Source organism: Anser brachyrhynchus (assembly GCF_964034855.1).
Source record: "Anser brachyrhynchus genome assembly, chromosome: 3".
In the NCBI taxonomy this organism is placed as follows: domain Eukaryota; kingdom Metazoa; phylum Chordata; class Aves; order Anseriformes; family Anatidae; genus Anser; species Anser brachyrhynchus.
Window position 1 is genome coordinate 1,119,358 of NC_137696.1, and position 27,161 is coordinate 1,146,518.

The window sequence follows — 27,161 nt, forward strand, 5'->3', positions numbered from 1 at the left end:
CCGGGCGGCCGCCGCCACGGCAACCGGGGGGAGGGCGGCGCTCCCGGGGCGCGGGGAGGCGGGGCCGTGGGCGCGTGATTGGGCGGCGGCGGGGCGCTGACGGCTTCCGGCGTGCGCGGCGGGGGCGGCGGGGGGGGTCCCGGTGCCGGTAGCGGGGCGGCCGTTGGGCGGCGGTTGGGCGGCGGTTGGGCCGGCGGCGGCGGCGCAGGGATGGACACGCTGGGCAGGAAGGTGGTGGTGTGCGACAACGGCACCGGGGTGAGTGGCGGCGGCGGCGGCACCGGCAGCGGGAGAGCCGCCGGAGGTCGGGTGGGAAGGGAAGGAGGAGGAGGAGGAAGGAGAAGGGCGCCGGCCCCGCTCGCTGCCGGTCCGCCCGGTGGCCGCGCCCGGCCTGCCCGGCCCCCGTAGGGCTTCGGAGGCCGAGCGCGGGGCCTGCCCTCGGGAGGGGACGGGGTGGGAATGAATGGGCCGCGGGGCTGCGGGGGCTGCAGAGCCGCCGGATCGGCGCCGGTAACCGGGAGGGCCCGGGGGGGGTTCTCGGCTCCCCATCACCTCCCTGGGTGGCAGCAGAAAGCCGGCCTTTTGTCAGGCTGCGGGGCGCCTCGGCAGGAAGTGCGGGAGGTACCATTTTAAAGGCAGGCGATAAGGTGCTGGGCGTGGAGATCCCCCTCGGGAGCTTTGTTCATCGGTCAAGGTTCCCCCCGGGGAAAGAAACGGTGTCTGTTACACTAACAACGCCGAGGGCACGCTAACATCCCCGGGATGGCGGGATATATGTTTAACAGACGCTTAGAATAAAGGAGAAAAAAAATATTTAAAACCCAGGATGGAATAGTTGAGACAAAGGATGATGATGTTAAGGATTCGGCCTCCTGATTTACGGTTTGCAGTTAGCATCCGAAATGGTTGGACTGCTTTGGAAAGAAGAACCAGGCAGCTGACAGGGTTTGACAGCTCCGATGCCTTCTCATGTTTCCCCTTCTAGGAAAAATTATCCTTAACGGGACTGAGGTCCAGAGCCTCTGGGCACTTTTTGCAGTATCAGTTAGAAAAAGGAAAGAAAAATAAGACATTTTCCTTTTACAAATGAACGTGGAAGCTGGTGGATTTTTTTTTTAAGTTTTAATGCTCTTTTTGTCAGGCTTGATTCCGAGAGGCCCATATCCAAAGAAAATTTTAGGACTTCATCCTTTAGGAGTACCCTTTAAATAGCAGTAAATCACAAAAAATGTTTTGGGTATAGCTAGTGACAGCAGCTCTGTAGTGTAGCCAGTCTCAGGAAGGTATGAGCCAGGGGTAGAGGCAATTATTTTTACACCATTTCCCAAGGGAAGTTCAGAACGCAGGCTTTATACAGTGTAACAGCTCTGCCTCCGTTTTTAAATCAAGAGGCAGACAATGCATTTTTCCCTCTCTGAACTGTAGCAGATGGATATAAATAACTACAACAGTGTAAGATACCTTTGTGCTGCTGCGAGGGTGCCAAAGAGGAGGGGCCTGTGTCACTTCAGCTTCTGTTGCTTTGGGTTGTGTTTTGCCTCCAAGCAGAACCGCACACATGTGGACATACCCTGGCCACAGAGATAGCTGCGTGCAAGAACAAAGTATCAGGGTATAATTATTGTTAAATCAGTCAACTAGAAATATTTAGGTCAAATTGGGAGAATTAAACTAGGAGAAAATTCTGTTCTTCAGATCAGTAAATCTTTGAAACCTCAGCTGTATTGAGAAAATGAAGTTTGTCCTGTATTGTCCAAACACTGTTCTTGCAATAGCCATTTTTCTGTGTGACCAAGAAGAACTGCTTTATATCAAAAGGATTTCTGATACACTGTGATATGCCGTGATTAAAATTAAGTGCCAAAAATATTACATTAAAACTACACCTGAGTTTTCTGTGTTCTATTTTTAACATAGACTTGTCTTTGAAAAGTTCTTTTTATGCTGAAATATGACTTTAAATGTATCTCGCTGCTTTGAGGAAGAGGTGTCTAGAAGGAAGTTCTTGCAACACGTGTAGGAGAGAGGCTGGCAATGGCATCTTAAGTGCCAAAGCATTAGAAGTGGGTGTTCTTTTTGTTACAGGACAAGCGATAAGACACTTAGTGGCCTGTAAACTTTTTCTGATAGTATTTAGGGGTTTTGCTTGAGAACTGCATCAATAGAAAGACTCAAGCACAGATATCTAATGAGAATATCAATATTCATTGTAGAACTTGTCACGTGACACGTTTGTGAGCTTCCTCATTCTTTTAGTTCGAAAGAATACTTATACGTACAAGTTCTTACTGTTTGATGACTCAGTAGGAAGTGAAAGAGTCAGTATAAACCACAGTGCAATGGAGAAGAAACTATATATGGTAAAATCTTTTACATACGTGGTCTTGCAGACAGGCAAACGAAGCAGCTATTCTTAAAACATTTTGAATGTATAGCAAACACTTGCAAAAAATGAATGATGTTGAACTCTTGGCTTCCTTGCCATGCTGCATAAATTCATTGAGTGGTGATGTTATTGTTAGAGCCGTGGTGTATACTAAGCATTGTCCTGAAATTATTTGATAATTGTTCCAAGGGGTGTGCAAATAATGTGTAGCAGAGGAATAAGTGCACTGTACTTAAATTTCAATGGAGGGTTTCAAACTGAGGGTGGAAAGAGCAGTGAGCATTTAATGTCTGGCACCAGAAAAGAGGAGGTGGTTATATTCCGAACAATTTAATAATGTTTAATTAAGTATTTTGGAGGATCTTTTGTAAGGGAGAGAAAAGTGTCTTATGTTTCTTACTCTCCTTCAAAAATCCAAAACAGTCCAGGATCTATGATATGAATACAGTTTTGTTTCTAAGATGCTTTTACCTGTCAGTTATCTCTCGGTACTTTTGTCAAGTCTGCTTCTTCAGCCATAGCATCTAACGTTACGTCATCAACAACCTACTGAACCAGCTGAATATTCAGTGTCATGACAGGCAGAATACTACACTGAGAATGCTCTCATTGATGGGGATGCTGACGTACAAGGCTGCCTTGTTCTCATCTTCACTAAATATTCATGTAGCCTGGGGAGGGGAGAAAAAATTGAAGGGGAGGAAGAGAGAGGGAAAATTTTGTCCCTTCCATTTGGTAAACTCCATGTAGAGCTTACCAGGCTTTGTAAAAATGTCATTTTAAGACTCTCAGTTTCAACCTGAAAGAGGTAGGGAGGAGTTAGTAGAAGTCTAAGCTTAGCCTTACTCATTTTATGTTGCATAGACTAAATCTTGTTGTGGGATTTGTTAATTGCCAATATTATGCTGCTATTATGCAGCATCCTGGGAAGGTGCCTCAAGGCCTTGAGGGCTTAGCATAGAAAGGGGCTGGAAGTTAAAATTACCGTTCAGATAGTAAGAATTTAGAACAGTGTTTCTGTAGGTCAGCGTTTTCTAGCTCAGTGTAGTTGTGTATGGTTACCAGAGGTACTTTTAAGGTTAATCAACTTGCACTTACTTTGGTTGTGCATCGCAGCTGCTGTATAAACCTCAGGGTTTATTTGCCCAGCCAGCAGAAGCTGCAGGTGGGCATCTTGAAGCTCCTTGAGGGGTGCTCTGATGGCTTGAGTTGCAAAGCTTCGTTTAGGCGGTACTGGTTCTGTTACTTCTGTTCACCAGCGCAGTTGCTGGTGACTGGTAGGGAAGTTACTTCATTCTGGGGGGGAAAAAAAGAGGAAAAACAGTTAACAGCTGCATGGGTGCAAAGGTTTAGGTGTTTATGGCTATACTCAGATTAGTTTATGAAACCTTAAGCTAGAGGATGGGATTAGGCTGTTTTGTAGAACTTCATTTGAGCTTGACCAGGCTCTGCTGCACAAACAAATTCTAGTCTGTAACAAGCACACCTAAACCTTGTAGTAGTAACTAAAATTGCATGACCGAAAGCAGTAAGTCTGAAAGGAAGGGGTGTGTGTGTTTCTTTTTTTTTTTAAGAATCTGTACACCTTTATTTGCACTCAGCTCAGTCCTTCAAAATGTCTCAAATGTTTCCTGTGGTGTAAAACTTCTGGTAAAGACTTGTGGCGTGTTCAGGTAGTGTGATCCAAAAATGCTTGTGGCTACTCTTTGCTTTCCCATAGCAGCGCTGCATTCCTGAATACACAGATAAGATCTGTGTAACTCCTAGGTACTTTGGGCCTTAATGTAAGGCAGGGAGTCGATAAGTAGTTGCCTTTTTGGAGAACATGGATTGAAGTCGACTGAGTGAAATGAATTTTATACGGAGTGTCGTTCTTTAGGTATTTAAAACAGTTCTGCCTATGGAGAGAGCAATTGCCGAGCGGGTGAAAAATGAGGGGCACAAAAGCAAAGAATTCCCTCCCCACCTTTAGTAGCTCCAGTTTAACTGAAATGTTTCTTGGCTCTTTCCAGAACTGGCTTGATAAATGTCTTTCCGAAACAGGTGCCATTTGTCCTTCAGTAAGACAAATAATTCAGAGCAACAACAGCAAGTGACTTTTCATGTTAGAGTTACCTGTAACGACAGGATTCCCCTTGGCTGTAATGAGCTGTACTCTTTGCAGTGATCATTTTTTCAGTGGCAACCTTCAGCCCTCACTTCAGAAAGCAGCGAACGTTTTGGAAATTCTAGCAGATGGCTTTAATACAACCTGAAGCGGATAACTAAGCTTCGGGACAGGGACCCAAGGAGGCTGTGAATTTTCTGTCTTTGGAGGCTTCCAGGACCCAGCTGGACAAAGCCCTGAGCAGCATGGTCTGAGTTCAGTGCTGCCTGGGTTGAGCCCAGGGCCGGACCAGAGAGCTCCCAAGGTTCCTTCCATCCTGTGATGCTCTCTTACACATAGATGGTGTGGTAATTTTGTAGGTGAAAATGCTTAATGTTTGGCTCGGAACTGCGGGATTTTGTTCTGTCATGTTGTTACAGCACAGTAAATAAAACGTGCACCGGAAACAGGGATGCCTGCTCCATGTGAACTGCAATAGGCATCAGAGCAGGATAGCTGAAGAGCTTAACTTGCTGATCACAGTTAGCTAAACTTGTAACTTCTTGTTGGTGCACTCTGAAGTTCTTGTTTTACAACTGAGCTTCCCCTAGTGACTGTGTATACAGTCACTGTACGCTTTTTTATGCTCAATTAATCCCTAATGTTTTCTTAGCATATACACTACATCTTTGGACCTAGCAGTGTAAAACTTCTTTTTGTACGTATTTGAGGAACAAGCATGTCCTCAGGGTAACCTGGTCAGTATGAGCTACCATCAGCTGAGACTTCACCTCTGTCCTGTACGTTTTAGAAGTGTTTACTGCAAACTTTTTTTATTTTTTCCTTAAAATATATCTTGAAAGTTTCAAAACTCTCGAGAAAACTCTGAATTGCACAAAGCATCTCTGCTGGTTCCCAGAAGAACCCTTTTTATTGCAGCGTAACACATGAGTTCACAAGGTGTTGTGTTTTCCAACATGTAATTTATTACGCTGATCTTTGTGCTAATTGGAAAGGCAAGTTAATTGGGTCTCATTGGGTGCTATTATAAGGTCCTCCATTAGAGAATGGTAAGTTTCAGTTTGCTGGAGAGTTTGCTATAGAGTGGCAGGAAATCCAGATTTGAACACTAGACTCTTTTATACCTCTCAGTGTACTTAGTCATTTTAGTAATGTTTCCAACAATCTGCTTTAGAAAACATTTTGGAAGATACTTTAATTCTCTATTAAACATTTCAGATGTGTAGATCTGTAGAAGTGATGTGAAAACATAAATCCTATATGGGCACGTGCTCTTAAACCCGAGGCTTTATTTTTTTTTTTTGCCCCCAGACAGGTTTCTATTAATAAAGTAATGCATGCTCTAATAAAATTGTTTTTCTTTTCAGTTTGTGAAATGTGGCTATGCAGGCTCAAATTTTCCAGAGCACATTTTTCCAGCTTTGGTTGGAAGACCTATTATAAGATCAACTGCTAAAGTGGGAAACATTGAAATCAAGGTAATTCTTTTTATTATTATTTGTTTAACAGATAAGTTAACAGGTGCCCTACATATTACTTACATAATGTTTGAAAATGGTTATTCCTGTATTCTCGTTTGTGCTGTTTCAGTATCTCTTGATTAATTTCTGTGTTGGGTTTTAGCCCATCAGGTATTACAAAGTAATCAAGAGGATAGTGTAAAGTTTTTTGGAGGCCTTCAGCTAGTACAGTTGAGGAGGCAGCAGGTAGGGCTCAGGTAGTTCTGGGCAAAAAGGGACTTCAAATGCCAATATCTAAATGATTGCAAGATTAGAAGGCAGAAATCCCCCGGGCTGGGTGGGGCTTTGAGCGACCTGGGCTAGTGGAAGGTGTCTCTGCCCATGGGGGGGGGGGGGTGGGTGTTGGAACTTGGGTGATCTTTAAGGTCCCTTCTAACCCAAACCATTTTATGATTCTATGATATCAGACAGAAACGGTTGATACTTGTTACCGAAATGTACTGTAAGATTATGAACGAACTGATGAAGCTTCCAGGTCTTTCTGTACACTTTGCTTTCTGCTGTGATCATCTGTGATCTTGTATGAGGTGTTTAACCTCGGTTGTGTTTGCGTTTCATTGTTTCTATTGCTTTTGTTTTCTTTTTGTTGTTGATAGAAGTAATGTACCACCAGGTAGAGACAGAGGCTGTGTTCAGGCTACTACTTTGGGCGTTATTCCAGGCTTGGAATAGTGGAGAACCACTGCTCCTAAATCTTCCTCTTAAGTTTGAGGAGCCATTATTTCTCACTTTTCTTTTGTAATTACAGAGAAACGCTTCAAATGTTAGTAATTGCTTCTGCAATACAGACTTCAGGAAACGTCTTGGTCCTGCTGTGCCTACACCCTCTTTTCTTGCTTCTAGCCACACATTCTCACCTTGTGCTGGCCATACTGCTTGTGCAGTCATGTGGTGAGCCACTTTAGAGACCTGACCCAGCTGAAAAAGAGTAATTTCTTTGTCAGGTAAAGTTTTGACTGCCTCATAAGACAATTGTGAAAGCTCTAGTTTGATGGTAAAGCAGAAGAAGCAGAAACTTGAGGGAGAAGCAGAAGAGGATGCAGAACTGTAGAAACCCCCATTTAAACCAGTGAAGATCAAGTAGAACCGCACATGCACAAGCTTTCATTTTTGCTTTCCACGTTGCTTCTGAGTAATGGCTTAGTAAAGGGGGGAAAAAATTCTGTCCAGCCTTGTTCCTTATTTTCAGACCCCTGCGGGTGACAAGGAGAACTTAGTTTATCTGATTGCTGCTGCTGCCTAGTATCAGCAGAAAGCAGTACTAGTACTTTAAGAGAACAGAAGATGTCAGCTACCTTCCCAAACTGCTTTTATATATGTATCTATATATAGAAATTAACAAGTCTTAAGTCCAAAAAAATTTCTCTGGTACAAAATCATATCGATGAAGTCATATTTTCCTTCCAGCTGATCCGATAAAGCCTGTCCTGCCAGTTTTGGTGTCCTGACTATCTGATAACTTAGATTAATATCATTACAGATATCAGTGTTGAATTAGAAAAATAGGTGGTAAAAGTGGGTAATTGTTATGAGATAGTTGCAAAAGAACCAATAAACTACAATTTTTCATGCATTGTCCCTTGTCTACTTGAGCGTGGATCACACGGGTGTATTTTAGAGAGCGTAATGTGTGTCTTCATTCTTCCTAGCTGTTTTATACCATCTCTCTATAATAGCTTGTCATTCTTTCTTAAGAAAATTTTGTATCAGGAGAAGAAATCCATGCTGCAGGTACTTTGGATATGCCGGTAGGATGACTTGTTAGGTGTATGTACCACTTTCCTTAGTGAGATTCTTGCAGATTTCTTAAAATGTATTTTAGCAGATGAATTTTGTGCCAAAACTTAATTCTAGCCATTCACTTCAAGTTCTTATGGTGCAAGTTTAAAGCCGAGTAAGGGAAGCTGTCAAGATTAGCTGCTTAACTTTTGAAAAGTATTCAGAAAAGCTGTCATTCCTGTGAAATTCAGAAATGCTGTGGAAAGTCTGGAAGCTGATCAGAACAGTGGTTGTTGTCCATCTGTTGAGTTGCCAATTTCACGTTGCTTTGTCCGTGTTCTCCTTCTGGATTCTCATTTCACATCGAGGTGAAATTTTTTTGAGGGTGAGTAGCAGTCAGGGCTGCTTATGGCAATGCATTTTTTCTCCTACCCCTCAGTTCAGGGCATAAACACAAAAGGTCAGTTATTACTGGGATTATTTTGCTGAAAATTGCAACGTCTAGTCTAAAAAACAGAAGCATAGATACTGCTCTCTAGTTTTAACTGATTTAGCAATCCTTGAAGCGGGTACTGGGAGTTAATAACCTTAGGAAGGCAGGACTGTCGTGTAGCTTTGACCACTTAAGACAGGATTTTAGGGCAGATCAGACTCAGGGGACCTGTTGAGCCATAGTCCATGTGTGCAGTTGTGCTTAGTTTTTGCCAGAGACAGCCTGGAGATGGTCTGTCTTTCTCCGGGTTTGAAGCGAGGAAGAGGGCCGTGCTCTGACCAGCCTGTTTGGTGCTGCCTGTGTAAAGGGAGCTGCCAGAAACTCTAAGCACTTTTCCTCTGACACAATTTGCAGAATAAGTAGGTTTGCCTTAATGGTGCTGATAGTTATCTTATGGCTTCTGACATTTCAGGTGACTTGATGTAAATTTAATTGAAGGAGGAAAAATCTCATTAGTCATGAAAATGGCCTTAGTATAATTTTGGACAATGTTTGTACATATACGCTTTAAATATTTTAGAGTGCTTCTCAGTGGCTTTAATTTTCCTATCTTCCTGCCTCCATAGCTTGCTATAGGGAAGAGCTTTCAAACCCTGCTCTTACTGCATGTTGTGATTGCTTATTTCAGTTCTGAAAGTAGCTACCATAATTTAAATATCTCTTGATTTTATTTCCCCTGGATATTGGTTCCATAATATCTGAACAGATTAGTCTGCTTATAGGTGATTTTTTTTTATTATTGTTTTCAATTCTTGGGTATTTAAAGCAGAATATTTAAAGCGATCTAAATTTAGCGTTTGCCAGAGCTAGTTACGGTCAGATGCTTTGTGCAGTCTTGTATAGTTCAGATAAACATTTTGTCCAGGATAAAATTCCAGTGTTACAGAATATTTATGCACAGTGTCCTATTTATGAGAAAGATGCAGATCTTGTTTGCTACGTCAGATGCATAAACACGACATGCCAATGACTTGTAGCAATAGCTTTCTTTAAAGAGATAATTTTAATCTGAGATCCTGAGAATGTTAGCTTGGCCGTAACTACACTAACTCAGATAATTTCCAGCTGTACCTGCACCTCTTTTCAGCTTATTTCTGCTGTATACTTAAAATAATTTGAGAATTTCATTTAGGCCTTTTCTGACTTTCTTGCTTCTACCTTCTTTCTTCACCTTTCTTGATCCGTTGAAGTAGAATAACAAAAAGATGGTAAGTGAGGTGCCCCTGTGCTGCTTGTTTACCATTTTTGCTTGATGGGACCTAGTAGCTCTTATGCTATTTTTTGATGTTATTCGTTGTTTTGTCTTGCTCTACATCTTACATTGGAATACATACTTATTTTGGACGTCGTTCATTGCTTTGGTTTACTAGCAACTAATTAATGAGAATATTTTATGTATTGCTTCTAAATGTTACATAGCCTGTAGTTTTGCAAGGTACAAGAATAACACTTTAAGGGCAATCTGAGCTCAGTACCTCTAACAGTAGAAATTGCTTTATTTAACTTTTAACCAAAGGCTTGAAAAAAGCCTCAGATTTCAGTTAGACAAATATTGAGCACCAAAGTGGTGGAAACATTGAAAGTTATGACGCTGGTTTCTCTCTGCAACTACAGTTGTACTGTCCTTCTTGATCCTACTAAGTGTGCATGTTGTTTGTTAGTATGCTCTTGTTCTACCCTTTAGCTTTGTTTTAACAAGACGTGAAAGTTTTGTGTGACTTTGATTGCATATTTGAGTAGTGTCTTTTCCCGGGCTACGTCCTGTTCAGGAGCATTAAGCCTCAAAGAGCAGTGCATAAAAAAAGGCTTCTGATTCTTCCAACTGGTGGGGTTTCTGTTGTCTTAAATTCTCAGGAGTAATGTGGTACCTGGTGGAGTTTTCATAGCGTGTTTTCACTGAAGTACATTTGATTTAAATATTAAAGCCTTGACTTCTGTCTTCTGTATAGTCAAGATAACTGAAGTGTGATCCGCTGTGCAAGGGAAAACAAATAAAATGCCTTGTCAGGGAGAAGATGTGGAAGAAGAATGGTTTGTTTTAAATTATTTTCAATGAACTTCCTTTTTAATGGTCACCGGTAGCTGCTTAAGTTGCTTCTAAAAAAGGCATTATAATCCTGACGCTGGATTTTTCATTGTGCATCTTGTGTTTTTTTTCCATGGCATTGAACAGTGACTGAATAACCTTTGCTTCAGAGTTCTCTGTGCCACAGTAACTGCAAACTGTAGTGGCATATTTTTGTATGAGGCAGATGATTTTTTTGCAATGAAAAGAATATAGTATAGCATGGGAGCAGTGCTCTAGAAGTATGTTCTTAGAGGCTAGATATGAGCAATTCAGTTAAGGCTTCTTTAGGAAAGTATGGGTTATGACAGGGAACAAAGATAATGTTATATTGGACATACTTTGGGAAATACGTGGGAAAGGAGAAGATACATTGCTACTAATCTGAATGTGCAACGTTTGCATAACTAACTTTAATAAACAGGTTGCTTCATTAGTGTGAGGTGACTGTACAAACTATGCATTGGTTGGTTGCATTTGTGTAAGAATGCATTACTGGGGTTTTTGGCTTGGGACTTCTGGCATGGAACAGTCTGGGTTGTATTTTATATTTAGATGCCTCTCTTCTTCACACCCTACTGGCATAGGCAATATGTAAACCATTGTTTCTTTTAATGTATAGCGTGGAACTTCTAATCTCTTATTTGCTTTTGCTACTGCTCTATATGCTTATGTACCACTCATTATTCCTTTTTTGGTATTATGCACAGAAATTTGCAGCATGCATGGAAAAATACTCTGCCAATCCCACCTACTACCTTTATGTGCCATTTTGTATCTTGGCCTTTTGAAATGGGAACTTGATAAAAGAATTTTGGAGTTGTCAGTGGAGAAACCTTTATGCTTATAAAGGTCTTTGTAGTATCCAGCTTTAGCAGGCGTCATATGTGTGTTTAAGGTTAATTGGAGAGTGGAATTAACAAAGTTTATTTTGGAAAAGGTTTGGGATGGGTAACAGCCAAATTTAAATACTACATGAAATGTATTCTGCTTCTCTCCTAAGTACCTGAAAGTGATTCTAAAATACAGGCAGTGTTTAAGAACACAGTTGGACACAGGCTGGAGCAGCTCAGTTACTTTTTTGAGGATGTTGCTGTTTAGAAAATTTTGCAAACACTGACTTGTCTCTTTATTAAAACTTTACAGGATCTCATGGTTGGTGATGAAGCAAGTGAATTACGCTCAATGCTGGAAGTTAATTATCCAATGGAGAACGGCATAGTTCGGAACTGGGATGATATGAAGCACCTCTGGGATTACACGTTTGGACCAGAAAAACTTAATATTGACACAAAAAATTGTAAAATACTACTTACAGAACCTCCCATGAACCCAACTAAAAATAGAGAGAAGATTGTGGAGGTATGTCTGTCTAGTAGAAACTAATATGTGCTGTCATAGAAGTATGGATAAAAGATTTTAATCTGACAATACCCAGTAACTGTTTGAGGCAAAGCAGTTCTTTTGTTTTCTATCCGAAACTTTTCCTCGGTCTTGGTCATAAAGGCTACTGTGGTCAAATTCAAACAATCCTACCTCATCCAAAAATTATAACCAAGCTTTTTGTCTCAAGCCATATCACCAACAAAACACAGAGTTGGAAATGCATGTTTGTATTCAGGTGTCTAAGATATTTTGATTGCTAGGTATTGGATGAATGTTAATTACTTTAAATGATTTGGACTTCTGTAAGCCAGAAGAGATTTGAGGCTTGAACAAGATGATGCTTGCCAGATGGAGCAGTGTTGTTGGAAGTAGTTGAGACAAAGGTGTGATGACAACCAATTAATTAGTCTTTGATTAATAGTAGGGATTATCAATGAAAGCCTTCTGAGAAGGAAAGCTGGGTTGCTGGATCCTGGATCTCACGGTGCTGCACTGAGTGACCTCAGCTTGCTCTGAACCTAAACCTTGGCTCTAGTACTGTGTGACAAAGACTCAGTTTTGAAGAGCAGTAGTGTTTTAGGAGAGCAAAAAATTTATTCTCCTGTTATTTGCTTTTTTCTCAAGCATCATATGTATTTCCAATTAATGCAAGTATTTGGTTTAGCAAAAAATCTATTAAAATTTTCAGTTAAAAATAAGTACCTGGTAGGGCGGGAAAAATGTATTCTAAAGGTCTGAAACCTTATCCATTTATCAGAAGTGTGAGTATGAAAGGCTGTATGTGTTTTTTTCCCCAACTCAGTTAGTACAGTAAGAATTTATCTTTATCATTACCCACTGACCCTGCCTTTAAAATCCCTTTGCTGTCACAGTTGCAGCAATGCTTTCTGCAATGTGGCAGAGAATATTTTTTGCACTTCTGTTTCAATGACGCGGGAGTCAGCTAAGTAAAGCAAAGCTGGGAAAACTTATGTGGACGAATCAAACTGTACAATTTTAGTGTTTCTGAATTGAAGGCTTCCTAGCATTTAAGGACATCAGGGACCAGTTAGCTAAGTACTACATAAACCAACATTAGCAATACCGTCTGTTGTGTCTCAGTTAGCAGTGGTGCGATGAACATAGTGGATTATTCTGGGTTGCCCCCATGCAGCAGGAATGGTTGAATTTCCTGTTCAGGCTTCTTTGCTGTTCAGCTGCCTTCAAGTGTTCCTGTTTGTTTTTCTGTTAGACGCAGTGGTCTGGGTTTTAATTATTCTGGTGCTGAGTAATTTTATACCATAAACTGAGAAGCCTTCTATGGGTTCTGAAGTTTCATAAAACATTTGTATTGCCCCATTTGTTTTGTAAAACCACTCCAGAGATCATAGATACTTAACCATCATCCAGAGGATTATGGAGAACTAGAACCCATTTACATAAGTTTAAACTCGAGTTAAACAGGAGTTCAATGTTTCTATTAATGTTTTTAATGGATCACAGCATAATGACAACTAGGAATACTTAATTGCAACCTATTTACACTTCTTTTTGACAACGACTCTTCCTTTCCAGGGAGGCTAGCCTAGTATGAAGCAGAGAACTGAATTAAGGTTTTCCTAAAGCCTGTAGTAAATGTCGGTGCATTTTTTTTGGATACATTGCAGTAGCATTTTATAAGAACAGCTTAGTCATCTGGACCCTATCAAGATGGTAGATAATTCCATATGCTGTATTTCATTCTATTTCCATTGATTCTCTTTCCTTACCCCATCCATCCCTCCATCAAACTCAGCTATGTAGCAATAGCTGCAAATGTTCACAAGACCGTATATTGTAAAATGCATATCTTAGAAGTGCTGTTTCTTTCACAGTATGTACAAGACACAGATTACTCTTCAACTTAACTGGGTGTTTGCTGTTTGTCTGCTGCATTCTCGTTCTGTAGTACCCTCAGGAGCAGCCAGACTTCCATGGTGTATTGTGGAGCTGTAGAGATGCTCTAGCATGGACACTTCTCCTAATTCCAATCCAGTATTCTTTCTTTTTTTTCCCCCTCTTTTTTAGATCTTCCTTTCTGGACCCAATTAGAACATCAGTAGCTAATCCAAAAGCTGCTCTTGCTAGAATAAGAATTTTTCAGGAGAATGTGCTACTCCGTATTTACATCTTCAGTGTATTAACATAAATACCCCGTGTCAATGCATTTTTCTAGTCAAACAGAATAGATCTAGGTGTCTGGAAAGAAGAATAGCAAACCACAAAGCCCTGCATGTAGGCTACATACAAAAGGATTTTGGGGTGACTTTCAGAGTGCAGTACAACATGTGAAGGTAGTAACTAATGAAATTTGAATATTGAGATTTTTGTATGAAGGTAATTTAAATTTCTCCTACATTGGTTTTTCATTTTTTAAGCACTCAGCTTGCATGAGAGATTTATCCTTTGGAATAGTACTGTTTTTAGATGTTGAGAACTCAAACAGGATCTCTTTCTGAGTTGCTTTCTTTCAACTGTTCCTTTTCTCGTGGACATTTCTGCTTCTCGTTTCTGAAGGTATTGCGTATATGTTAAATTGTGGTGATTACAGAAGCTACTAGCCAGCAATGTGTTGCTCGTTCTTAGCCAATGCATCTAGATACTGTATTAAACTTCCTTTTGTATCACTCAGTTCAGCTTGGGGGGTTGTGAGAACCCAAAGCCTGGTGTTCTCATGGCAGGGTGCTCTGCAGCTCGCCCCCTCTGTTCCTCTCTGTGTGACTTCTGTTATACGGCGTGCTCGTGGTAAATGTTCTCAGAAAACAGGCATCAGTCTTCCCAGGGGTTCTGCTCTGTGCTCGATATAGCTATGGAATAATTAACATGACTTTGCGAGGATCAGGGTTTTGATATGGGCCAGCCATTTAAAATCAAGCTACTCTAACAATAACTTCTTTAAATTGTTCAGAATTCTAAAATCATCAGGCATCAGCTTTTTACTTTAAAAATATTTAGATATCTTTTACTTGAACTGTGGGAGTGCTTGGGATTTAATCAGTTTCTAATCCTAGAAGTTGCAGAAGTGCTCAGAAGGCTGCAGAGGAGCAAAAATAAAACTTTGCGTGTGCTGAAATGATCAGAGTTCATTGGTTTTTCCTGGTAAAGCGTTTTGAGAGGGGAAACTGCTGTGCAGCTTAATTTGTTTACTTGGCCTTCTTTTTGTTTATAAAGCTGACAAGGTCCTATGAACTGTACATCCTTTAATCCTAGGCTGTTTCTTCACTGAAACTTGTACAGTGTTTAGGGGAGCGTAGCCTACAAGACAGGCAATTACCTTTCATGTTTTAATGAGTAGTTCTGCAAACCTGCATAGTTCTGCAAGGAGAGACTGAGTAGCTCTAACTGTACTTTTTCAGTTATAGTGGGTTTTGTACTAAAATGAATTTTAGAAGTTTGTCATCGCTTGTACTTTAAAGAAAGGAAGAGGAAGACCCGGATGCAGAGAACAATCTGTGATAGTGCTCTGATTCTAGAGTGGTATGAGTGGGAGTCTGTTTGGTCTTTGTTTGGCAGTCTGCAGTTGTACGAAGACTGTTGACCTGGATATGAAGAAGAGAAAAATCTGAACCTCATTAGATTTAGAGCATCCATCTTTAACAAACATTTCCTTCCAAAGTCACACTTCAGTAATGAAGTAGTTGGCTGGTCTACAAGTACTTCCTCCCACTCATTAAGCACTTTAGAAAATGGCTTAGTTGCAGAAATGCAGAAATTGGAGTATGGATTTCTTGAAACTATTCACATTTGTTGCTGAAAGGGTATGAAATGTTTTAGCTCCTTGATATGACTTGTCTTGAATGAATGGACAGGTAAGGTATAGAACTGAATGTGCTAATTACTGCCACAGAGCAAGTAGGTTTCTAATGTTTGTATAGAATCAGTGTGATGAAATTTCTTGAAAGGTGTTTTTGACTAGAAAAAAATGTAGAATTATAGAAAGTTTTCAAACATCTATGAAAACTCCTTTAAGAATCTTGCCTTATTTGGACATTAATTTTTGTCTTCATCTTGCAGGTTATGTTTGAGACGTACCAGTTTTCTGGGGTATATGTAGCCATTCAGGCTGTCCTTACTTTGTATGCTCAAGGTAGGCAAAGATAACTTAAAATATGTTTAACTTATAATTGTATTGCTAAGCTGTAGCTCTAATATGGTTTTAAGGGGTCTTGGGCTTACTTCAACACTGATGTGAGCAAGCTGAATTCTATCTTAAGGGTTTGCTTTTTGTTTTGAGGAACTACTGAAAGATTATTTTTGTGGACAAACTGTGCAGACATGCTTGTAAATGCAAAAACCTGGTTTATCAAAGGTATCATTGTTTCAGGGTGTAGTCATATAGCCTTTGGCATGCTTTCAAGTTTTAATGACATGTTTTTGATTTTCTGATAAAGAAAAGTATTACTGCAAGTGAATTTCAAGCAGTTGACTAGGTGACTTTGCACTATTTTCAGTTCAGGAAAATGTTGATTCTTCTGTCTATAAACAACAATAAATGATAGTCAGTTTGAGAAGAAAATTACAGATTCACTGAATTCAATAGAAATTCTGCCATTGGCTGCAATCCATCTATGATCTAGGATATTCAAGCAAATGAATTCTAATAACATGACTTCTCACATCTGTTTACTGGTCATTTGGTGTACTTAACCATCACATGGCAGGAAATAAACATCCGATTCATTAATATGTCATCATAGTTTGTTTCCAAGAGCAAAAGTGATAGGATACTGGAAGGGTGGGACCGCCATACAAGTCATTAAAAGCAGTTGAACCCAAACCACTTTTGCAGACCTGGATTTTAGTTTTATTTGTTGTGAAGTGTGTTATTGTAGTCCCAACGGACAGCACCATTACTCTTTTTTTTTCTGGATATTTTTCGTTGTTTTTGGTTTGTTTTAGGTCTGTTTAACTGCCTTACAAATATGGTCTCAAAGTCTGTTGTAATTGTACATGTATTTTACTGTATAATGGTCAATTACTCCACTCTAATCTATACTACTCAGCTCTAAATCTGAGCTGAAATCTGAACTGTCATCCAAAAGAAAGCTGAAGACCTTCTAAAATAAAAATACTAAGTGGCACACAAATAGAATACTTCCTTTTGAAAACTTAAAAGTTGTCCTTTAAAGCATCCTATATGTTTAAGTTGCATGCTCTTACATGGTTATGACGTCTCAGTTTTGTGCACCTTAATATATGATTCTTTTATGGTAAACTTTTTTTTCACTGGATTTAATTTCTTGAGTATGAAAGTGGATCTGGTTCAGCCTAATGCTGTTCCTGTGGGGAAAAATGTAGATGTGTGCTGTATGGTCCAGATACTCTCTACCTTATGAAACCATTGTCTTGTTTTTGAGTACCAGCCACGATCAATAATAATAATATTAATAATAATTCTAATATTCCTAATAATTCTAATAACATAAATTTGTGGGATGAATAGCTCTAGGTTTCCTCATATTTGAGAAGTTAATATCAGGTTGCACATATATAGGTGGATCTTAGGAGAAATTTGTAACCCAACAAGCATTTAATGATATTACATATTCTCTTTAATTAGAGTGCAATTTACGATGTCAAAACACTGGATAAAATGGTGAATGGTAGAGCTGTAAGTACCTAGGCAGGAGTCAAGGCAATACTTTAAAAAAATATATAGAAAGCATTGTTACTGTCAAAATCTTCTGTTTAAAATGGAGGTGAGTGGAAATAACTGAATTTTAAATTGTGATTACTTTTCCCAGAATGATGACTTGAGAGAGCAGAGGTGGTTTCAAGATAGTTACAAGGTTAAGATTACAATTATAAAACTATTCTGCGCTATTTATGGAGGCGCTAATAAAAGTTGTACTTTTTCTCTCCACCCATCCCTACCTCCCCCATTCCTCTAGGTTTGTTGACTGGGGTTGTTGTGGACTCTGGAGATGGTGTGACTCATATTTGCCCAGTTTATGAAGGTTTCTCCCTCCCTCATCTCACCAGACGGTTAGATATTGCTGGGAGGGATATCACTAGGTACCTCATTAAGGTAAGCTGAAAAGAATCTTTAAAGTTGAGGCTGATATCTGTGGCACACTGGTTCAAGTTTCCTCGATAGCAAGAAACCACTATACGCTTTCCCTACATCACTTTTATGTTACTTACATAAAGAACTCCAGTATTCTTTGTATTGATTCAGCCTATATATATTGTTTCCTCATGTAAATGATGTGATAGGATTGATGTTATTCAAAGACTTCACTTATTTTTTTTAGTAGCAGTCTAAGAAGGGAAGGGACTTCATTCCTTACTTGGAAAGGAAAAAAAAAATCAAAATTGGTTTTCTTGATATGTTAAAGGAAAACAAAATTGTATTCGAGTTCTACTCATCTATTTTCAGAAAGACCTTTTTTTAGGTGTGGCAAATGTAGTGATTCTTACCTAATTATTAAATCAGACAGTATGTTTTATAGATTATTTGTTTTAAAAAATATAAGCAATATTCTACATTGACAAATCCTATGATTTAAGTGGAATAGTGTGGTGTTCTGAAATGAAGACCTAAATATAAGAACTATTTTGGTTATCTTTCACTTCCCTTTCTAACAATTGTACTGAAAGTTGTGAAGAAAGAAAATTTCCAACTTGCGGTGATGTTGCATCTGTTTTTTTCATTTCTGTTATTAATGGATACGCTGTGACAGACTTGATTTAATACTAAGTTTGCTGTTACGAAAGCGAGTCAAACTTGAAAAGATAAATTTTTGAGCGTGCACATCTGATAACGAGAACAGGACATTTACTGCAATTCTAATCTGTTCACTCTAGCTCCTTTTACTGCGAGGGTATGCTTTCAACCATTCTGCTGATTTTGAGACTGTTCGCATGATCAAGGAAAAGCTATGTTATGTGGGATACAACATTGAACAGGAGCAGAAACTGGCATTAGAGACCACAGTACTAGTGGAGTCCTACACGGTGAGTGTTCTGAGACAACTGTTCTTGTCCTAAATTTCTTAGGTATAAAATTAGGTAGCCTTTAATTTTGATTCCTTGCAAGTTTTTCTTGGTAGTAGCTCACTTCCCAGACATGAGTCTGTAGAATCACAATACCTGGTTCTGGGAAAAGTGAAAAGCTTATTCCTTATTCCCAGGATTTTCATAAAACTTTGTACTGGTTTTTGTCCTTGTAGGTGCTTGAAACTTGAATATTACAGTACAAAAACTTGTAGAGAAGGGAGACTTACTCTAACATGTCAAACTGTTTCAGCTTCATATGTCTAGCTGTGGCACATTTGAGACTCCTACCTGGTAACAAGACAGGTAAACTCCCTTTTAGGGGACGCTTGCTGTGATCACACACAGGAGGAAAGAACTTGCAGGGGAGCATTATTGTTGCTGTAAGATCAACTTTTAAATGAAGATCAGGAGCTGTATTGCAAGGCAGTGTTTGGTACTTCAGTATCAATATGTCTCGTCCCTGATCTCTGTAATTGCATAGGAATTGAAGAATTAGTAGCTTATTTCAGTAGTACTAAATGACATTTGCAGTGGTGACAATAAGCAGCAGTTTCCTGTTCTGAAACATGAGGTAACAATGTAGGTACTTCCTCTTGCTTTGTTTTGTATCTGAGTGGCTAAATGTACTCTTCTGAAAGATGTTTTCTTTCACTAGCTCCCAGATGGCAGGATTATCAAAGTTGGTGGAGAACGGTTTGAGGCACCAGAGGCTCTCTTCCAGCCTCACTTAATCAACGTAGAGGGGGTTGGTGTGGCTGAACTGCTGTTCAACACCATCCAGGCCGCTGACATTGATACCAGGTAAGAGCAGGAGGACACTTAAACTCCTGTGTCAGGGTGCAGAGGTAACACGAGAGCTGCATTCAAATGAAATGCCATCTTTAGCTTTAGATGTTAATGTGCACACTGCTGCGGGAGGATATATGCTGGGATTGGGGATCAGTCTGAGATGACTCTTTGAAGCTTAATGGCTTGTCTGGAAGCCTGACTATTTTGGTATGAACAAGCAAGGATTACATTTTGGAAGTGCAATGCTTTTTTTGTTTTATTTTGCTGCTTTCCAGGACGTCTGGAAAAGCATGAGCAAGCATGCCAAACTCAGGCAAAAGTTGGCTTTATATTTGTGTAGTGACAGTTTTAGATTTGTATTTATTTCCATGTACAAACAGGTACCTATTTGTACTACAGAGTATATGATATGACACTAGAAAGACTGTTTTCTTGGTTAGGTCTGAATTCTATAAGCACATTGTGCTGTCTGGAGGGTCCACCATGTACCCCGGGCTGCCTTCACGACTGGAGCGGGAACTTAAACAGCTCTACCTGGAACGAGTTCTGAAAGGAGATGTGGAAAAACTCTCGGTAAGTAAGGAGTCACTGCTTTATTTGTGCGGGGCAGAGGTTTATCCTGAATCCCCACTAGAGGGAACCAAGTAGTCAGAAATGACTGAAGCTGCTGGTCACCCTCTACACAACTTGCAAAAGCTTGGTGCATCTCAGTTCTTCACACCCCTGTTTTGCATGCAAGGGCATGCCGTAAAGCCACTTCCAGTCAATGCTAACAGCAAGTCATTCCTAAAGTCTTGGGCTAGTTTGAATGTAAAACGTACCGTTAAATGTTACTGCAGAACTCGTAATATAAATTGAACAATGCTAATGAGCATTTGTGTTTCAGAAAGTCATCACTGAGCAAAAGTGATTTTTATTTTTAAAAGTTTTGATTCATACTATATAATGTGGGTGAAATGCTCACCCCCCCCACCCCCCCAAAAAAAAAAAGTTAGAGATCAGAGTTCACACATCCTCAAGTGGAATAAATTTTCCTTGTTCATGGGTTACTGTGATAAGCAGACAAAAGTCAAATGTGTTTTGGAGGTAGTGTTGCCTTCTATCTGCCAGCAGTGCTGTGTGCTTTTCAGAAAGGAGATATTTACAAAAGAAATTCCTTTGAGTGGAGTTTCTAATGTTAAGCTGAATTGAACTTCCCCAGTTCTTAATACAGTATTCTATAAAGATCTTCTGCAGCTATTTAGAATGACTCAGTTGCACAGAATAGAATCACAGAATCACTCATAGCTTTGACTGTACTCATTTTTGCTCTTGAAGTTAGAGCTTGAACATCACAGAATTTAAGATAATATTAAATAAACTGGTCTAGATTGTATAAATTTAGAATCTGTTCCATCTGCCCTTCTAAAACTTGGTATAATTCTAAAATATTTTGTGATCTGGTAACTTCTGATAATTTTAGCCATCAAAGCTTAGCAAGTGTTTCACTCTTTTCCGTGTTCATGAAATGTAAAAATGTGGTCTTTAATTTTGTATTCTGACTTCCGGGCTTTTTGTGGATATACCGAAGGTATAATTTTGGGGAAGTGTCAATAGCTGTCTCTAATTTCCAGTGCAAAGTAGTTATTTTACTTTGGTTGCGCAAGCTGAAAGCTCACAGAGTGCCCTATGCTAGCACTTCAGGTTTTTGGTCGTGTTTTTCTCACTAAACAATTTACATTTCATTGTTCTGGTAGAAAACACAATTTTATTTCAAGAGGCTTTGTTTCAAAAATCCTAGTAACAGTTGTTTTCTCTTCTTAGAAATTTAAGATCCGAATTGAAGATCCACCTCGTCGAAAGCACATGGTGTTTTTGGGTGGCGCGGTTCTAGCAGACATCATGAAAGACAAAGACAACTTCTGGATGACCCGACAAGAATACCAAGAAAAGGGAGTGCGTGTTTTGGAGAAGCTTGGTGTGACTGTTCGATAAATCCCAAAGCTTGTTCCCATCACATGTCTAAAGCTTTTTTTCTTTCATTGCCAATCTCTGAACTCACTCAGCTACATGCTATGGAAAGGCCTGTCTTTGGCCTTTGACCCAAAGGTCAGGTTTTGTTCTGGTTTCTTGGGGTAGCTTTTGTTAAATATTTCTTAATGTGGCTAAATTTGACTATTAAATTTGACCACTTCCCTGCAAACAAAACAGAGCAAGAGCAGCCTGTCTACTTCATTGTTCCTTCCCAGTAGGCAATTGGGTAATTCTGGTAGGCTTTTTCTTCTGGGTTTATTGCTGTAGTACTGCTAGCTTTTGTCTCTAGTTCACAAGGGGTTGTGTGCCTTTTTTAGCATAAGAAAACCTTTAAACAGGAGCTTTTGCTATTGGGTCGTTGTGGTGGTTATCTTTGCATCTTTTTGCCTCTCTCTACATTCAGACTTTTCTTTCCTGCAGTAAGGAATTTTGATTAAACATAGTTAGAAACTAGTTTAACTAGCTGGAATGGCTTTAACACTGTTTCAATGTAATGTGGTTCCATACGCACTGCTGCCTAAACTGGCTTCTGAGGTGGTTTATCAGAATCCTTAGAGGTGATGGGGCTTTCATACTGTATTTTCTAAGTGGTCATGTACACAGTTGCCACAAACCAGGGAACACCGGATATTCTGGCAAAAGTAAATTTGTGGCCTTAGGTGTCTTTGTTTTTGTTTTTGTTTTTTTTGGAGGGAGGAAACAGGTTTGAGCTGTGTTGCTTTTCTGTTAAAGGACAGCTGGGGGTCAGTCTGACCAAAAATGCCTCTCTTTTTGTAGCTAAATTTTGGTACCATGTTATCTCAGCATAGGGAGCAAGAATGTTACATTAGCTATTCAGTAATTGTTGAGAAACTTAGATGTGCTGAGACAGAAGCCTCTAAACTTCTGAAGAGATTTCAGAAATGCTTGTGAAAACTGTAATTATAGATATTAAGCCCCCCAAAACTGAGTTTTAAAAGTCTGATGTTTTAAGTGCTTGTATGTACATCGGAAGCACTTTATTATTAAACTTTACAAGTATATTAACCTAGTGCCAAGTAGTTATTGCAAATGAATATTTCAGTGACCAGTGTTTATTGCAGCAAGTAGATGTTTATAAACAACCACTGGCAGTAGGTTATAAAGAATGACCTATATTTGTTCTAGTTAAAAATAACATTGGAATAGGAGATGCTGTTGGTTGGTAAATATCCACAATTCATTTTGACCAGTCTTGAGTTTTGATACTTAACATGGGATGGGGAAGGAAGTGGAAAACCAGTGATGAAAATGCTGTTTCCAGAAAGTACATTAAAGCTGAGTTGTACTGAAAAATAGAAGTTGTCACTAGTAATTATCAGCCATCTTCTCTGAGTATAGTTGCCTGTATTTTTTCCTGCTAGCAGACCGGTAACTATCTTTGCAAATAAAATCTGCCTTACGTAAAACACAGCAAAAAGCTGCTTGCATATGAATGCCAGTTAGACCTAGTTCTACTTTGCTTTTCATGGAAATATTGTATCACTTCTTACTTGGTTTTCCAAGCCTACCGTAACATTTAAGCATAAGGAAGTTAAGATCTACTTTTGACTTCCAAACCTTGGAATGTACAAGATGTGCTTTCACATATTTGCCATTTGTCTACATCTTTACATTAATAATTGACCCCAGAAACATGGAAATACTAAACTCCCTTGGATTCCTAAAACTTGCTTTCTTTCTAAATCGAGCAGACAGCTTCCTTTCGGCCAAGAGAGCCAAACAGGCAGAAACCATGTCTGCATTTCTTTAATAACAAGACAGTCACTATAGTATTGCTAGTAATGACCATTTAATTATAGGTGGGTGGGGTTTTTTGCAGCTATATTTACTCTTAACTTGAACAATATGAATTTACAGGCATGCCGGTCATGCCTCAGTGCATGCACTTAAGCAGTTACTAGATTTTTGGGGACATGAATGTAAGGGGTATTCTGAATTCCTGTAGTCTTCTGAACATCTAATACACGAGATTTAAAAATGCTGTGGGCTTGCTTTAGAGCTATGGTTTCTCATGTGACTGTCTCTGGGCTCTTTGGACAGCATTGAGAATCATGGAAATAAACCAAAGAATTACTTAAAAACCTTTTTTGAATGACAATCTGCCACGTGATTTTTCAAATCTAGACCTTGACCCTGCACCCCTTTTCTAAACCATATTCTCCCTCTTCATTGGCTTTGGTTAGGTATGTGCATGTTTGAGTAAAGGATTTGGAATTTGGCCCTTTCACAAGAGAGAACTTCACAGCACCATGAGTAATAAATGTCAGTCGATTATGCAGTATCTTGGGTTTCCATGGAAACCATGTATATATTGGAAAAAAAAAAAGAAAAAGCATTTTAAATTACAGCTATCATGGATTCAGAAGAATGCATATGTAATCCACATACTGAATGGGGTGTTCCAGTTGTGCTCAGTGTGGTTCTCTGCGTGTGTTTGCACACATGAGTGTATGTGTGTGTTCTCTCAGCTGACAGCTTCAATATTGCTATGAAAGCAATCTGGTTTTAATGGGTTTTTTTGAAGACCAAATAACTTGAGTTGTATTTGCAATATGCTTCAGCTCCTATAAAATTAGAATAGAAGATGCTGCATCAAATGTAAGTTTTTTGGGAACATCCTATTTTTAATGTTAAGCTGCTTCAAACCCTCCCCACACCCCACCCCAGTGTTCTAGGATGTTAACCAATGTAACACAAATGGCTTTTTTATACAGTTCTGAACGATATGTTAACACACGACACTGGTTGAGACCATGAATGGAAATAAACATCTATTTAAATTGACAGGTCTTTTCAATATAAAAATAAAATCAGATTTTTTTCAAAGTAGATGACGTTTGCTTTGTTTCCTTTGGGAAATCGCAGTTCTGTCAGTTTTTCTCTAACATAACTTTTCATCGCAAAACTATCATGAGCTGCTTATGCTGAGGAAATCTGACATGACAAAATAACATGTTCCCTATTGATTGCTGTCATAGAGTGAGAAAAGCACCCTTATTCCATTCCCTAGGCAAAATTTCCCTCCCTTCACCCTAGTTTCTTTAAAATTAAAAGAAAAAGTCTTCAGAGATGAATCTTTTCTAGTTCAAGCTCTACGCTTAGTACTGCAAAATGAGAAGAGCCCTTCACTTTTATTGATTTTAGCATCCCTGGCTATGCTTGGAAGCCACATAACGATGTTCTGTTGTGGAAAAATCTTGGCATTGCTACCTTACATGCTATTTCATGTGCATCCCTCATTTTAATTGATACAAGAACTATATGAGGGGGGTTAACATGTAGCATTTAGAAAGAGGCACTGGTTTGAAGCAGCTCTTGCACCTGAAATCTTGCAATTCTCTCTTGCCATGTGGATTAGTGGCTAGCCCACTTATCATGATGCATTTATCTGGCTTATGAAACGAGCTTAACTAGCTTCTTCATCCTGGCCCATTGTACGTGCTGTTCGTATGTATGTTCCCCAGGCATTATGTCCCTAATGGCTTGGGTTTGCTTACAGTGAAACAGTATCTGCAGTTGGGCTCTGGGTGAATCTGTCTCAAGGGCTAGGCCAGATATGTGCTATCTTAAATACAGGTGTTTGGAGACCGGATTTTAATAGGGGAGCAAATAGTAATTTAAAAAAAAAAAAAAACATTCTCGCTTGCCCACTATCATATCTTTATTCCATCACTCTGTATTCTTGGGGGGATGAGGGGGGGTGTCAGGATTTACCTCTGCTCAGTAATAATTCATGCTCCCCACTCTCTGCTTTGACTTGGTTTGCTTGTCCTGGCTTTTGTGGGGAAAGGGCTAAATACAGCTCAGTCAACGTTTACTAGTGAGCTTTTTCAATAGTTAATTCTTCCCTGCAGGCACTTCATCTATTTGCCACAAACAAGCTTCATTAGCTGTTTCAGTACTGTGAAAAATCAAGGTTTTTTGTTGTTGTTATTTTTTAAATCTAAAATATCTCTTCCTGTGTTCTAGCAATCAGGAGAACTCTTAAGGAAAAAGAGTTCTAGATCTTTTCAGCAAGTATTAAAATCTGAATGGAAAATTTGCTTTATTCTAGCCCTACCTTATGCAGAAATACTTGTTCCTATCTAATGGTGGTCATTTGTTGTCCTGTTGGTATAAGTCACTGTGACATTAGAGGCCTCAATAAAAAAAAAAGTATTTATTCCCTTTTGGAGTAGTGCTAATTTTACCTCTTACCTTCACTGCATGGCCTATTAAGATACGTTTTAAATAACATCCCCCAGGTAGATAGCTTATGTTCCTGTAACCTGGTGTTGCAGCCTGTTTTCCCAACCAAACTGCACAAAACAAGATTGCGATGCACATCTGCTTGTCAGCCTGACAGCTGGAGGAGGGCTCCTTGTCTTCACCGTGCCATGTGCAGAGTTCTGCTTTCGTGTTGCTGGCACAAGGAGCAGAAGTTCAGGGAGGAAAGGAAGAGTGGGGCTTTGCTTCTTGATTTTATTTTTTCTTTCTCACAGCAATTCCTTAACATTGGAGATTAGGGAAACAGTTTCTATTCTAGGTGATGAATAAAGCATATTAGGAGTCTTCAACAGAGATTTAGGATGATGCTAAGGGGCATCTTCCAACCGCAGAACTTGTGCTCCTTCCCGTAATTTTTTTTATTTTAAATCTTTCCCCAAAGCCTAGGAATGGTAATTAAACTGTAGCTGCAGGAATAATGACAGATATGGGCCCCTTGCCTACACCTTTTCATCACCGCGCCCATCTCCCATCTGTTTTTTATTTGCCCTAAAGCTTAAGTGGTTTCAGGATCCTCCACTTGCATGCGTGTTTCTACCGTGCGCCCATTTTAAATCTCTCCAGGTATTTTAATGAATTAATTAATTGACAGTTGCTGACCTCAACACGAGTACATCCTGTAAGTCCTGACTTGCATCAGGCACTTTTCTTAGCACAGCAGCCTTCTGGGGGCTATTCCAAACCTAAACCTTTGTGTTTTCCAATAACTTTCCCTTCTGAACCGCTCCATGTAACCCTGATGTTGGCTTTCCCTGCCAAAGCAGGAAAGACAAGGGTGGCATTAAAGACATGAAAGGGAGTATTTTGGGAAGTGCCCGACCACATGATCTCCTTGGAATATTTTTGGGTTTTCCCACTGGAGTAGTGTTGATACCCACTACAAACTACCCTGTGGCGTGTCCAGTAAGAGCTGGTGGGATTTATGTTAGCACCTGTAATGCTGGTAGGTCGTGCCCTGTAAGAAAGTCACCTTGTAAAGGGGGTGCTAGTGCTTCCCGCAGCATTACTAGGTGATAACCTGGAACTAGAACTGGAATAACCTACAAAACATTGTCAGCGCTGGAATCTGTGTACCGTGTGAGAACAAGGCACTGTATGATCATTGCCCATTATCTAATTATACAAGAACTTAGAGCCCTGGAGGGTGAACAACTAATTAACTTATCCACTTTTAAAAGGGTAACAAAGAAGTAAGGGATATTTGTTTGAGCCAAAAAAAGGCTCTTGCTCCGGTGCTGTCCAGTGAAGTCGTGTGTTCCTTGGGAGGCGAAGGAGGCAGTCTGGTGTGGACATAGCTCTCTGCATCCTGATCCTCTTAATGCTGGGTAGGGGTTGTAGAGGCAGGAAGTTTGCTTTTAGGAGCAGATTGCTTGCTCAAA

General features: G+C 39.7%; 1 protein-coding gene across 1 annotated transcript; it reads left to right on the forward strand.

Annotated features, from left to right (window-relative positions):
• Nucleotides 1-53: 53 nt before the first annotated feature.
• On the forward strand, nt 54-24,345 carry ACTR2 (actin related protein 2). The gene is made up of 9 exons (XM_080586654.1): nt 54-258; nt 5,861-5,971; nt 11,437-11,652; nt 15,709-15,781; nt 17,586-17,722; nt 18,502-18,651; nt 19,349-19,494; nt 19,923-20,055; nt 21,286-24,345. Exons 1-9 carry the CDS (start codon nt 211-213, stop codon nt 21,454-21,456), a joined length of 1,185 nt encoding a protein of 394 aa, XP_080442780.1. The 5' UTR covers nt 54-210; the 3' UTR covers nt 21,457-24,345.
• The last annotated feature ends 2,816 nt before the right edge of the window (nt 24,346-27,161 follow it).

Coding starts and splice junctions, on each gene's coding strand:
- ACTR2 (XM_080586654.1), top strand. CDS start 211: ATGGACACGCTGGGCAGGAAGGTGGTGGTGTGCGACAACGGCACCGGG. Junction 15,782..17,585: donor CCTTACTTTGTATGCTCAAG/GTAGGCAAAGAT, acceptor CCATTCCTCTAG/GTTTGTTGACTGGGGTTGTT. Junction 20,056..21,285: donor GAGATGTGGAAAAACTCTCG/GTAAGTAAGGAG, acceptor TTCTCTTCTTAG/AAATTTAAGATCCGAATTGA.